We start from the raw sequence: 15503 nt of genomic DNA on the forward strand, positions 1-15503 counted from the left end.
TCAAGATTTTCTACATGCTTCCTTGGGCATCTGCAATCAAAACAAGAGGTGAAATCCCATCTATAAATTTCATCAAATCATACCCGTATAGGACTGGCAGCATCGAGCTCTTTCACATTTGGTAATTTTCGCAGTCTAGACGGGGATTGATGATGATTCCTGGCGGAATTGTAACTTGGACTTGTCCAACCGTTACTGTAGAGGCTTCACCGACCAGCATAATTGGAGTAATGGCTGCGGTAGAACTATCTTGAGCCATCTTGATCGCCGAGCAACCTGGCTCTGATACCATGTAAGCGCACGCGTGTAGCTTGAAGAAGAAGAGAGACAGGAGAAAGAGCGATAGAGAGAGGAAGGGAAGACACAGGCGTAAGCCCAGTTATGATCTTTTATTCCCACACATTATCAACTACATTGGTGTGTATTATATACTATATGATGATACTAAAGATAGTAAGGTTTAAAAACTGAAAGCCGTTATATGAGTTATGACGGCTACGGATCGAACGGTTTAGATTATTCAATCCGTTTTAATCATAGCCGATATAACGAGTATAATGGCTATATCTTGATTAAATTGTAGCCATCAGATCCTATCTATGTTTGTCCTTTCTATATTTCATCCCATCTGTGTTTAATCTTATATTTTCCTATTTTCTATTCTCTAACGAGTTTAGGGTATGTGTTTCTTTACTACTTGCTAATCTCTTATTTGGTTCCTATTGGCTGCTGGCGAATTTCCGTTGTCACTATTCCTCTTTCGTCTTCAGAAGGTAGTCATATCGGAAGATAACGAACACACAGATGAAGAGAGTTGATGAGGGAAAGCGAAAGGAACCCACAACCCACTAAGCACTTGTTTACAGGTGATATAGGGGCAGGTCAAACGTCAAAAGACACAAAACTGCCTGCTTAAAAACAGGCCACAACCAGCTATCTAAAACCCAAAAAAAAACAGAACAAGGAGGAATGTTTATCATCAGGCTGAACTAGAGATTGGTACCTGTAACATCCTCACTAACTCTTGAAGTATGTCCGAGGAGCCCCCGCCAGGCATTGCCGCATCAACTGCGCGATCCTTCCACGCCATTGCCGTCATCTTCATGTCTTTCCCCTTTTCCCCTTCCATGAGCTCCAAGATCAGACTCCTCACCTTCTCCCGCTCCACATCGCCGTCAATCTCCATGCCAATACCCCACTCCGCACAGGCATAGTGGCAGTTGGTTTTCTGGTCCCCAGAGAAGGGCCAGCAAAACATAGGAACCCCCCCAGAGATACTCTCTATCGTCGAGTTCCAGCCGCTGTGAGTGAAGAAGCCGTCCACGGAGGGGTGAGCAAGCACTTTCTCTAGTGGGCACCAGTTAGCCAGCTTGCCTCTATCTTCAACTTCTTTGAAGAACTCTTCAAGGAGAATGGCGGTCTCCCCTTTGACCAGATCAGGCCTGATAATCCAGACAAAATCGTAGTCGGTGCTCGCCAAACCCCAAGCGAACTCCACAAGATGCTCATTGGTCATCACCGTGATGCTTCCGAAGTTAACGTAGATGACGGCGCCTGGCTTTCTCCTTGAGTCCAGCCAGTTAAGGCAGCTCTCGTCTTCCTTCCACAGGCTGGAGCCCAAGTCCGCAAGGAGGCTCCTGATAAGCTGCTGAGAGAGAAGAGAGAGCGGCCCAATGGCATACACGGGGGGAAGTATTTGTTGAAAAATGGAAGTAGGAGATTGTCGAGAGGAGACAGAGGAATGCGTAAGGAAGAGTGAAGAAGAGAGAATGGGACTAGAAGAAGATCCCTTAAATCAACGAGTGAAAGGAGTTCACATATTTATAGGGTTGTTGAGGCGGTGGGGAGTAAATGCACCACCGCCATTCGTACTAGCCACGGCATAGGCTGGCATCATGGCGGCTGTCAGAGAAGGTTCCAGATGGACGTCGCCACTGTTTGTCCCCTCGGGAGGGCGCGACCCGTACAGAAGAGTGTCGCATCTGGTATGGGCCGCATGTCGACTTTGCGCCGGTGGCAGTTGCCGTACACCGTTCTAGAAGCTTCTCTGTGTCCTCGGAAGGCTTGTCGTCTGACGCTTGTACGGAGGTACTCGAGTGCCTCTCTACGTCAGTGGTTTGGTCGTTCGCCACCTGTACGGGTGTACTCAAGGACGCTGCACTTTTTCTGACAAGCCCCCACAAAACGAGCGGGGTATCCACGTGTAGTTTTGAGGAGAGGGTCTGAAAGCGCTTCTTGCCCAAAGGTTTTGTTAGTATGTTTGCAAGTTGGTCCTGAGTAGAAATAAAGGAGATACGAAGTTTGCCAAGTGCAACTCTCTCCCTAACAAAATGGAACGCTATTTCAATGTGTTTGGTTCGGGAGTGAAAAATGGGATTTTTAGTGAGATAAGTTGCTCCTAAATTGTCTCACCAAAGGGTTGGTGATTTACCTGAATGTAGACCCAATTCGGTAAGAAGAGACTCTACCCAGATGATTTCAGCAGTTGCATGCACTATTGCCTTATACTCTGCTTCGGTACTGGAGAGAGAGACCGTTGCCTGTTTCTTTGAAGATCAGCTAATGAGATTAGGGCCTTGAAAGATGGAGTAACCATGAGTTGATCGGCGGTCAATAGGATCACCGGCCCAGTCAGAGTCACTATAGACATGGAGATGCTCAGAGGCACCTCGAGTGTATTTAAGGGCACACCGAGCTGTGCCATTAAGATATCTTAGTAAATGTTTCACGAAAATCCATTGATTTTCATGTGGATCATGCATGTGTTGACATGCTTTATTAACTGCATAAGCAATGTCCGGCCGTGTAATTGTAAGATATTGTAGACTCCCAACAACTTTACGATAAAGTTTGGGGTCTAGTCTTTTATCAGATTGCATTGATAAATGTTCGGCACAGGTAGTAGGGGTACTAGTGGGTTTACATGACCCCATATTTGTCCTCTGTAAAATTTCGGACAAATACTTAGATTGAGAAAGAGAGATACCGTTTTGATGTGGGATTTCGATACCCAAGAAGTACTTGGCCAAACCGAGGTCCCGGGCAGGAAATGTACCTTGTAGAGTTGAAATTATTTCTGAAACATCTGGCATATTAGAACCAATAACGATGATGTCATCAACATAGACTAATAGAAATATTTGAGAAAGGGGAGAATTTCGGAAAAATAGGGAGGTGTCCATTTTAGAACTAAGAAAACCATTGCGACAGAGAAAATCAGATAGGCGTTGATGCCACATTCGTGGGGATTGTTTAAGTCCATAAAGAGACCTCTTAAGAAGACACACATGATTAGGATATGATTTATTAACGTATCCAGGCGGCTGGCGCATGTAAATAGTTTCCTTTAGGTCCCCATGCAAAACGCATTAGATATGTCTAGTTGCTTTATGATCCAATTCCGATTAAGTGATATACTCAAAAGGAGACGAATAGCAGTCATTTTTACTACGGGGCTAAACGTTTCATGATAATCTATTCCTTCTAGTTGGCTGAATCCTTGTGCTACGAGTCGAGCCTTACATCTTTCCAACGTTCCGTCAGCTTGTAGCTTGCATTTATAAACCCACTTGGATCCAACAACGTTGATTCCAGGTGGGGGTGTGATTAAAATCCATGTATTGTTCTGATGGAGCACTGTCATTTCAGCGTCCATTGCCTGTTTCCAGAGTGGTGAGGTGAGTGCTTAACTAATAGATTTAGGTTCACGGAGTACCTGAACTTGGAGAGCGTTTGCATTTTTGAGAGCTCAAGCTCGCTCCGTCGATGAGTGAGGGAGGTTGAGGAGATTGTAAATGGGACGAGTACGAAGCGGTGGAGTGGAGGAAGGTGTATCCGATGAACCGGACGAAGATAGAGTTGGACTGGACGGTTTCTCTAGAGTCTTGTTGAGCCTGCTGCCTTCCGAGGGAAAAAATCCTTCTTCGACACTAGTCGACTCACCGCATTGTCTGTAGGAGGAAGGGGTGAGAGCGTGTAATGATTCTCATCAGCGGGTTTGGACCCCAGAATTCCATCTGCAGCTGAGGGCTTGTTAAACGATGAAGAAAAGGGAAAGACAGTCTCGTTGAAGATTAAATCTCGTGAGATGTAGAGCCGATTGGTGGATATCGCTAGGCAGCGATATCCTTTATGCATAGAAGAGTAGCCTAAGAAAACACATTGTTCAGATCGAGGTGAAAGTTTATTTTTCTGGTAAGGGCGAAGGTTGGGAAAGCATAAACATTCAAATACCTTCAAGAAAGCGTAATCTGGTGATTTAGCGAATAAGACGTCGAAGGGAGACTTATTTGCTAATGCTGGTGTGATCATTTGGTTGATCAGGTATGATGCTGTCGCTATAGCCTCATCCCAAAACTTGAGTGGAAGTGAAGCTTGATAAAGCATACTTAAGGCAGTCTCAACAGGATGACGATGCTTGCGCTCAGCCGTGCCATTCTGCTCCAGAGTGTGAGGGCAGGAGACCTGGTGTTTTATACCACAAGTGCAAAAATGATTAGTCAAAGATTGATACTCACCTCCCTAGTCAGACTGGAAGTATTGGATTTTGTGGTGAACAAGTTTTCAATCATTCGTTGAAAAGTAATAAAAGTAGACTATACGTCGCTTTTCGCCTTCAGTGGATACAGCCAAGTGTACCTGCTATACTCATCAACAAACGTCACACAGTAGGAGTAGCTGAGATGAGATACCTGCGGAGCTGGTCCCCACAAGTCAGAGTGTATGACTTGAAGGGGTTTCGTTGCTCTGAATGTGTCCGCCTAATTTGTCATTGTCGTATAGCTGTTCTGATCCGGCATACTGAACGACATTGGTCAGATTGTGATGTTGAGCTGTTACGTGATGAGTAGTCCCGCTGTCTGGATACCACATTTGTTGATACGGGTGTGATCGTGCTGGAACAGTAGAACCAGCGTATGAAGCAGTGTACCCTTGTGGTGGTCGTCCAAACACCGGAGCTGACTGTGCCGTAGTAGACTGATTCCGAAGGGATCGACAGTCAGGAGCACGATGTCCTTGCTTGAGACACAGTTGGCATCTTGGGATGAATTTTCCATTTCGCCCTCCACGACCGCGATTGTTGTTGTTGCCAGTTCGTTGACCCAGGCGAGCGTTGTCGTCGCGGTAAGAGCCGGCTTGTTGAGAATGTTGTGCTTGAACTTGATTAGCCATAGGCGCTATGGGAGTCAGAGTAGCCTCGTCGTCACTTTCAAAGTTGTCCAGTGAGACCTCCACTCGCAGAGAGGCGAGGGGATCATCGAAAGAGAGATTTTCGTTAAGAGTAGTAATTCCGGTGCAAAAAGAGCGAAACTTGGGTCCGAGGCCTCGAAGGAAAACAAATTTCACAGTGCGATCAGCAAAAAACTCGCCGACACTGACTATTTCAGCCAGAAGATGGCAAAACTCAGAGATGTACTAATCAAGGGACTTAGAGCCCTTTTTAATGGAGTGAAACCGTGAGGTCAACTCCATTATCCGCGATTCTGAAGCGGAGGATAGCTCGGAGCTGAGCTTTTCCCATGCCGCTTGTGCTGTGACATAGCCCGAGACAACTGGGAGAAGCTCGGCAGATAGAGACGAAATAATCGTAGATAGTACCTGTTGGTCGCTACGCTTCCAAGGAGTGTTCTCGTCATCAGTATCTTCCTCCTCAGGTGGCATAGGGTGTGTGAGATGTCGCCCAAGCCATTGTGCCTTTATGATGGGCACTATTTGAATCATCCATAGAAGATAGTTGGTCTTTGTGAGCTTGAGCGTAGCAACAGGAGTAGTGGCAGCTCGTGCTTGATGATCTACACCAGGTGGAGGGGATGGAGGGACCGGCATGGCAAAAGGGCGTGGAAGATCATCGGTGGAAGCGCTCGCAGCATCGTGTAGCTCTGATACCATGTTGAAAAATGGAAGTAGGAGATTGTCGAGAGGAGACAGAGGAATGCGTAAGGAAGAGTGAAGAAGAGAGAATGGGACTAGAAGAAGATCCCTTAAATCAACGAGTGAAAGGAGTTCACATATTTATAGGGTTGTTGAGGCGGTGGGGAGTAAATGCACCACCGCCATTCGTACTAGCCACGGCATAGGCTGGCATCATGGCGGCTGTCAGAGAAGGTTCCAGATGGACGTCGCCACTGTTTGTCCCCTCGGGAGGGCGCGACCCGTACAGAAGAGTGTCGCATCTGGTATGGGCCGCATGTCGACTTTGCGCCGGTGGCAGTTGCCGTACACCGTTCTAGAAGCTTCTCTGTGTCTTCGGAAGGCTTGTCGTCTGATGCTTGTACAGAGGTACTCGAGTGCCTCTCTACGTCAGTGGTTTGGTCGTTCGCCACCTGTACAGGTGTGCTCGAGGATGCTGCACTTTTTCTGACAGTATTCTCTGTTGGAACCTGGCTCTCTCACTTCACCAACTCACACAGAGAAGGGAAAGACAAGCACTCACTCACTTTATCTCACAGAGAAAAAAAAAGTTTTAAGCCCTCACTCTCTTGATCTCACACAGAGAAACAAGATGCAAGAACACTTTGAGAGAGAAAGGAACCTTGATGCACACGGCATATTACAACAATGAAAACACCTACATATTTATATGCACTCCCCCATAACTGCCTACGGATCTAAACTCAGCATAGCCACACACCTGTCCATGTACTTGGTCTTCCAAGGAACCCATTCTTTAGCTCCTCAAAATAAGCTGTAGCCTCCACATCTCCTTAAGCCATGCTGACTTGGTCATTATTGACTTATTAAAAACTACCAACTCCTAAAATTACTGAGTCAAGATTAACCTCCCCAACATTCTCTCCATGGCCTTCAGAACTGGGCCTTCTAGATTCTCGAATGAGTTGACCACAATGCCATTCACTTTGGACGCTCTCTCCGCCTCTCGAAGTATGAACTTGACCAGGAAATCTTCCGGCCTCATCGTCCTCAGTGAGCAAGGTAGATCCTTGAGGCGTATATTGGGCATGCCCGGTATCCAGTCGACAAACGTGTCGAGGTAGCCGTTCGTGAGATACGATTCATCTGTATGAGAGGAAGGTGCCAGTTAAGTAATGCGAGAATCACATTCACACAACTTCAATGATTCAATCGCGGGAACTTCATGGTCACGCTGTCCTTGAAGTGATTTTATTTTCTTCTCTTCACGTCGAGTAAACGGCGACGAGAGTTGATGGTGTCAACGACAGCCATCCGAGGTTTCATGTAAACCATAAGAGACAGAGTTTAAGATTTGATTAAGTCCGTTCTGCTGTGAGCTCTACGCAGGGAGCCGACGCAACAGAGAAGAGAATGAGAAGAGATTAAGGGAGTGTAGCCGCGCACCTTTGAGAGGGATAATCTCCCTGCGGACCAGTTCTTTGTAATGGAGATAGGCCATGAAGCCGCAGGCGCTGGTCGTCCAGAAGAGTATCTCGGGAACGCCAATCTCCTCCGCAGCGTCAAGGGTAAAGCTCATCACGCCATCGGAGACGATACATGAAACAGGGGGGAACTTGCTTGAACGGTTCAGACTGGATAAAAGTTCCGAGAAGTGGCGCAGGCAGTTAGTCATGGTGGACTCGCAAAGAGAAGGGATATCCTGGGTGCCTTCCTCGTCGGACGGGGGGAGACCATCGGGGATGGTTTTGAACTGAAAGTCCGGAACGCTGTCGAGGGCGGCGGAGCCGAGAGCCTTGAGGAGACGACGGTGGTTGTACTCCGTATTAACGAAGGTGATATGAAACCCTCTCGAATGCAGTAGCTTGGCTAGCGTCATCATCGGATTGATATGTCCCTGCGCTGGGTAGGCAATGCAGACGGCATGGGGCTTCTCGATAACATTGGAGATCGAACCCATCTCTCACTACTACTCGTGCAACTCTTTGTTATCGTGTTTTTATGGGTTTTCGGCTTCGGCCCTTCGGAATGCTTGTCTGATATTTGCGGAGAGGTTGCCATCGCGAACTACGATAAGCTATATAAGAGTTAGCGGGTTACATGCGGAGGTGGAACTAATGTTGGCTTGCCACGTATCTTTGGCATTTAAGACCTACATCCGTCTTTCTTGGAGCCTTCTGTGACCTAGACTTCATCCTTGGAAACGATAAGTATTGAGAGTTTTGATAGAGTTGAGGGATACTGGAATATCTTCAGCAACAACAGCAGTGGAACACATACATATTTATAGGCACTCCCCCATAACTGGCTATGGATTTAAACTCAGCATGACCACACACCTGTCCATGTACTTGGTCTTCCAAGAAACCCAGTGTTTTGCCTCCACATCACCCTATACCATGCTGACTTGTTCTTTGTTGACTTATTCAAAAACACCAACTCCTAAATTAACTAAGTCAATATTAACTGTCCAACATGCAATACTGGCTCATGGCTCTCTGGCTTCAAAATTTTTGAGCCAGTATATTCATCGGAAGCGTTTAGATTGGATAGATAACTTCGTCGACTGATTGGATCAAACGATGAGGCTTTTGCAAGTAAGATGGTCTTTTCTAGACACCATGGTAGTAGAGGTGATACGTAGAGAAATGGACGTCCTAAAGAAATGTCAAACTCAAATAAAGTGGAGAAATTGTGAAACGTGTCGACCTAAAAGTTCATCGGTATTATTTTCCTAGTCGCTAAAACTATTGATGTTTAGCCATTACAGAACTGAAGAATAATATTGCTTTCATTTATAGTAAGATTCCAGCGGCATTAAATGTAGTGTTTAAGCAAAAATTCGTTTCACGTCGTAAAATATGAGAAACATTAACTGAAGGAGTAAGATCAAGAAGAGTTTTTATCTAGCAAGATTTACAATCCATTTCCGCCAAACACTGAACGCCAACTCCTACCTTCGTGAAATAATCAAACCTTGTTTCGGAAACTAAGCCATTACTGGTTTCGACAGTCCCCTCACAACTGATATTTCATTGGATTCCGCCAAAAAGCGAGTGCTTTAAGCGAGCCTCCGTTTCTTGTTAAGGTACATAATTTTTTGACCAAGAATTAGCCCCCTTAATCTTGAGCCGTGCATTTTCATTAGCTAGCTCTTGATGCCTGAGGCTTTGAGGTGCTGTATGCGAGTTTTGAGTCATGAAGATAAGTCTGTTTAAGGTTCGTCTTAACAGAAATATATGCGTGCCTGGCATAATACCTTCTTGACAAAGCAGTTTGTGATAGTCATATTGATGTGCTGAAGCATACAGAAAAAATATGGTATGTTAGAGACGTTATACCGGCCAAAACTAGTAAGAAACTTCGGTCTATTATCTGCCTTAAATGATGTGAAAGAAGTTATTAGTCAGTATGGACATAATAATGACCATTGAGATATATCCAAAATGGTACTCTTTTTACCTTCAAGGAGCATTGCAATAATGTTATTGCTTGTAAGGTGTTTCTGATTTTACTCTTCTTTATTTAATAAATACACTTGATACGATCAATTTTATTTAAAGGTATGATGCAATAATCAATCTATGCTCAATGGTCCATAGATATATATATACGTATATATATATATATATGATAGATAGATAGATTCATAGATTCATAGATTCATAGACAGATATTGATAGATAGATGGACAGATATATAGATAGATGGATGGATAGATAGATAGATAGATAGATAGATAGATAGATAGATAGATAGATAGATAGATAGATAGATAGATAGATATGGAGGGAGAGGGAGAGGGAGAGAGAGATCGAGAGACAAAGAGAGGGAGAGGGAGAGAGCGAGCGAGAGACAAAGAGAGACAGAGAGGGAGAGGAAGAGAGAAAGTGAGAGACGAAAAGAGACAGAGAGAGAGATACAAAGAGAGACAGAGAGACAAAGAGCGGGAGAGACAAAGAGAGCGAAAGAACGAGACACGAAGAGAAACGGAGAGAGAGAGAGAGAGAGAGAGAGAGAGAGAGAGAGAGAGAGAGAGAGAGAGAGAGAGAGAGTTTAGCGAAATGCGGATTGGAATTTGGAAGGAGAAAGACAGAATCTCTCCAGTTGTGGGAAGGTTGTGAGCATTTGATGAAAGGCGATGTGGGAATAGCTACCGTCCGAAGTGATGGGCACTCGCCATCTATGGACTCTATTCGACCGCATAAAAAATATCCTCGTGTATCTTGTTCTCGAGTTAGATTAGATCTAGTGATTGAAACTTGAAAGTTATCCGAACGGTCATTTCTTTGAATTGAAGAATGGGCATATGAGGCCTACATTAACACAGGACTACTGGACAGTACAGCGCGCTCTCAGGCGTGCCTGTACTGTCGCCCATAACTGTAGGAAGTTCTCTGAAGTGGGAAGTATACGTTATGCGGCTGACAGAACACCACCGCGAGGACTTCAAAACTTGAGCAGAGAGATAGATATCGTATACCCTACCCAACGTAGGAAAGCTCAGCATGTCCCACCTGTGGGGATAAAGCTCAGTTGCCTGAATCACACACTAAGGATGTGTTGTGTTCAAGCCACCATTATTGCACAAGGGCTAGTAAACACATGACCAATGAAAGACCCTCATCAGTTTCTATGTTTCCAGATCTAGAACACCAGTGGTGTTGCTGGTTAGTCAACTCCATGATCTTCCACTCTGACCTGGCGAGATACGCGAGCATCTTCCATGCTTTCAACACAATTACAGAATCTTGAATGATAGGAAGCACTTCATCCGTCATGGATGACATAGGTTCCACATCTTCACAGTATATTAATATCTCATTGCTTACTAGGACCATATGTAATTGTTTACCATTTTAGAGTGATCAGTTTGTTAAACCAAAAATAGGGCATTAGTTTTGTTATTTAAGGTCTCTGATTTATACAACAGTATTTCTAGTTTTTCTATCAAAAACATGGAGAGTATACGGGTTAAATCTAGGGGGGAAAAGTATTTAATAAGTCAACTTTAAATTTAATAAATGTTTTTCATGATTAAATCTTTCTTAAAAGTTAAATAAAAAAGATGATAAAATAATTTTCCTAAATGATCTACGTCATAAAATAATTTCAAGAAATTTATATAATTTTTTAATAAAACATAATCATGAAATCTAATTAAGCTGGTAACATAAGATGATGAGAATCCAAGCAAGAAGATTGAGCGGAATGGAGTTTTAGTCTCATGAATTGTGACAGAAATCGCCATGGATTTATTCCAACAAGTGACAGTGTGGGTAAGTGATGTGGATGTAGCATCCGCAATGGTGAGGAATAAGGAGGTGGACACGCTGGTGGGGGACCATCTAACTTTGAAGATCCTGTCTCGACCAGTTCGTCGAGTGAGGGATGACGCATGCAATCTGGCCTTCAAAGCAGTCATCCTAGTCAACGGGCCTCGATGGTTTGACTTTATTTTTCACTTATCTTTCTTTTCGTAGGCCTTATATGTGTGGTCATGTACGTGTCGTGTGTTTGTTCAAACATGTTTGGGCCCCCATACGGTCCTACATGTTTGTGCCTGTGTGAGCCCATGTGTGGGCCTGTTTGTGGGCCTCTCTCCTATTAGGGGCCCTAAGACCCCTTATTTATGCGTTCTCCCCTTAATTTCTAAGGGGAAAGGCCCATATGTATCCACTTTAGGGGGGACTGTCGGAAGAGAGAGAAGAAGAAAATTGATGAAAATGTGAACTTTGTTGGTCTTTCCCTTAACTTAGGTGTTTCTTAGTTAATGTCTTTTTTAGGTTTTATTGTTTATTTATGAAAATAGCCCCCCTCTATAACATCTTGTCGAAAGGGAAATTAGGTCTTCTGCAGCTGCCATCATCGCCGGAGCGCCCACTACCGCTACCATTGCCGGACCATCGGTTGCCAGTGCTGTAGGGAGACTGCGCTTCCTGTGCACTGTCTCCGTTGTCTCTCCCACTAGCCCGCGGCCGCCTGCGCGCTGCTCCTGCAACTGCACATGCCAAAGCCATTGTCACCTAAGCCACCGATGCAGCCACCCGCCCCACTGCCACGGTCGCCTGCACCGCACCCATGGCTACATGAGCCCCCAACGTGACTGCTTGTGCCGCCCATGCCACTTTTGTAGTCGCTCACGCCGCCCTACGGCCTATTGCCGCCGCACCCTGCTGCCATCGCGTTGCTCATTGCTGCGCCTAGTGCCACACCCATTGCAGTGCCCGTCGTCGCGCACGCCATTGCTCCTACTTGAGACACCACACCTACTTGTGTTCCCGCTCCTACCCACGCCACCGTCATGCCTACCTGCTGCTCGCCTTCCACTGCTGTCGAGTCACACATCGCCCGTACACTGCTGATATTGGTACACTCATAATCTCTCTTTTGGTGTTACATTATTTCTTTTAGTGCCTCCGAACGTTTTTCCTCCGTTTGGGTTAAAGTAGTGATAGATAGGAGTAATGTATAGTGGGAAAGATTTCTATTGGTATGACCTTGGTTGGTGCATCATTGGTGCACGCACTAGCGGTAGTAACCGTGCTCACACCATCGCCTCAACCCCTCGCCCGGGTCCACGGAGCCAAGTGGAATTCCTACGTCATGCTTAGCCTAACTTAGTTGTCATTGGAGTCCATCGACACTTGGTTTATACTTCTCATGGAATTCATCGTCACATTATCGTTTGCCTTTCACCCACAGTACCATCTCTACTGCCTAAAAAGACTGCTCCCACCCTCCTTGTGGTGTAACACGAGCTGTTCAATCTCGGCATCCTTTGTGTTACATCACACGCCTTAGTGAGAGCAGAAATTGGTGGTGGCATCGAAAATGATGAAAAACTAAGCAATCCTTGATGACAATAGCTATGAAAAATAACAACGACATGTATGTAAATTGTATTTCTTTTGTGTTCAAACGATTCCACGAAGTTATTGTAAATATGGAAAATACCGATCTGGACAAGATCAATATGACAGCTAAACAGATATATGATTTAGACTATAATTAATAATGGAAATATTGCGGACGTAAAGTCAATCACACATTTCATATCTTGTTCAATGTTCATTAATAGAATATATTCATTATAGTGCACATGTGATGCTTATAATGTATCCATTAATGCATGATCAGATTTTAATGATTAAATCATAATACATATATCACTAATCTGTAAGCATTTGTTCTAAATGTTCTTATTCCAAGGATACTCGATAAGGACATCAAAGTATCTAGATAGAATTTCACTATCGAGAATCACTCATATGGTGAATACGGTTGGTACCATAGCCATTATTGTGGAGACACTAAGGATAGATAATAGGTTCTATTTAGTGGAAAGAGTTCACTGAATAGATCCATATGAATCCTTGAATGGTATTATACCAAACTGTCTAGCAGGTTGATTCATGGCACATTTGTGTAATTGATCCTTAGACCTGAGACACCAAAGATGTCTTGTGGATGGATAATTGTACTTTGATTATGACCCACGAGTCTCGAATCATCGAATTCTAAATAATCTTAGTTTGGGTGCATCAAGGAGTTTGCAAAAACGATTGAGTGATCAAGATGGGATCATCCACCCTCCATCGAGGAGGAGACAATGCGATGAAGTCCTTGGCTAAGCCAATGATTTCCAAATGTATCAGTAGTAACTTGGATAATCTATCAGGGTGTGGCAGTCAACTATACTTTAAGTCATCATAGGAGCATCAAGTGGATGACGGACTAAACGTTAAAGGTAATCGATGACAAACAGGTTCCATGAGTGAGTCGATCATATAGATTTAACTATATTCTAGAGCATGGCGTATAGCTTGGCAACCCATAGATTGGAGACTCAACATGTCAATTGGGTTCAATCGATCTGACATTAATTAATCTACATGATGATATAGTTATTTAATTTAAAAGACCAATAAAAGTTATTGGGATGATAGAGTCAACATTATTTGTCTACAATGTTAGGTGTGAGCTTTTCATATGCAATAGAACGGTTCCTTCTAATGGTCCCAAAGACAAGGGAGCGGTTCCAAAGTGAAGGAATAATAAACCAAGGGATAGAGATTGGTGAGAGTGAGGAAAGGAAAGGGAATGAACCAGAAAAAATGCTCCTTTACTGGAGCAAAAAAAACTCCTAGGGACATAATCTTCAGTTAGGTTCCACAAGGAAACAACATCCCTATAGGAAGAATAAGAAATGGACCCCAAATGTACCCATCCTAAGAAAAAATGACAAAAGGAAAAAAGTGAAACATCCTTATATTTACCATCATGGAGGGAATTTCCACACAAGTTTGCACTACACATTGTATGTGTTTGGTGCGTCCAAACTTTTGCCTATTTGGTTCAAAATTTTGCATCATATTGCACGCCCATCTATATTCCCTTGTGAGCCACAAAATCACTCTCTCCTTTTCTCTCTCTATGTCTCTCTGTCCCTCTATCTATCGGTCTTCATCTCTCTCTCTCTCTTTCTCTCTCTCTCTCTTTCTCTCTCTCTCTATCTCTCTCTCTCTAGGGAAGGTCATGGTCTGACCAAAGTTGGTAAGACTACCAAACCAAACCAGTGATCGGTCTTTTTAGGGCTGACCAAATGTCCCATCTGGTTCTGATTCACAGGTTGAACCAGACAATAGATAAACCTGGTAAAAATAATATAATTGATATTGGTATTATAATATTATTGAGAGAGAGAATATGCTTGTCGTCCCCCTTCTCCAAAATCTCTCAACTATCTATCATGTGCCAGCGTCCCAACACCACCACCACTGCTCACCTTTTGTGACACCGCAGCAGCCAAGTCAATAAGGTTTCACTCCCTCTCTTCCTCTCTTTGTTTGTGCATCTTGCTCTCTCTCTGTGACAATATATATATGTTTCTCCCGTCGTCTTGTTGTATCTATGCTTTCTTCCTTCTTCCTTTCTCTGTCTGTGTGTCTTGCGCTATTTCTCTCTATCTCTATGGATATATTTATCTCTCTCTCACTGTTTATTCTCCCTGTCTCCCTCTTGCTCTCTCTATCTTCTGCCTCTCTCCCTCACTCTCTCATACTTTCTCTTTCTCACCCTCTCCCTCCCTCTCTCTGTCTCTCCATCTCAGACTCTCTTTCAGTCACTCATTCAATTCTCTCCCTCTCACTCTCCTTATTCTTTCACTCCCTTATTCTTTCTCCCTTTGTGAGTCGTTATTTTATTACACTTACCCTCTCTTCATCTCACTCTTGTTCTAGTTAGATGCGATGAGACAACCAAGTGGAGCGAAGGTGGGATAAGTAGAAGAAACAGATACCACTTTTCGGGGGACCCCTATAAATGGGGCCGTCAGTATTTTTGAAGTTTGACTTCAAAAATTTTCTCAGATTCACTTTAAAAAAATATTTTATATGATTTATGTTGACTTTTACATTGACTATTCAACCAGACTGAAACAGTAGCTACACCAAGACCACACCAAACTTCAAGTCTAAGTCCAGGTTTTTACTAAGACCAGGCCGAGACTTTTGGTATCTCTCACTATCTCTCTTTCACTCTCTCCGGTCTCTCTTTCTCTCCTTCTCTTTCTCTGTCTCACTTCGTCTCTCTCTCTCCCTTGATCTCTTTCTCTCTTCCTCTCCCCCTCT

General features: G+C 44.1%; 1 protein-coding gene across 1 annotated transcript; it reads right to left on the bottom strand.

Annotated features, from left to right (window-relative positions):
* Positions 1 to 882: 882 nt before the first annotated feature.
* On the bottom strand, positions 883 to 8232 carry LOC144701799 (7-deoxyloganetin glucosyltransferase-like). The gene is made up of 3 exons (XM_078573565.1): positions 7318 to 8232; positions 6799 to 7017; positions 883 to 1704 (listed from the first exon to the last, which is right to left on the bottom strand). The coding sequence occupies exons 1-3, from the start codon at positions 7829 to 7831 to the stop codon at positions 980 to 982; spliced, it is 1458 nt and encodes a 485-aa protein (XP_078429691.1). The 5' UTR covers positions 7832 to 8232; the 3' UTR covers positions 883 to 979.
* Positions 8233 to 15503: the final 7271 nt, after the last annotated feature.

The sequence above is a fragment of the Wolffia australiana genome, chromosome 4 (assembly GCF_029677425.1).
Source record: "Wolffia australiana isolate 7733 chromosome 4, ASM2967742v1".
NCBI classification, from domain to species: Eukaryota; Viridiplantae; Streptophyta; class Magnoliopsida; order Alismatales; family Araceae; genus Wolffia; species Wolffia australiana.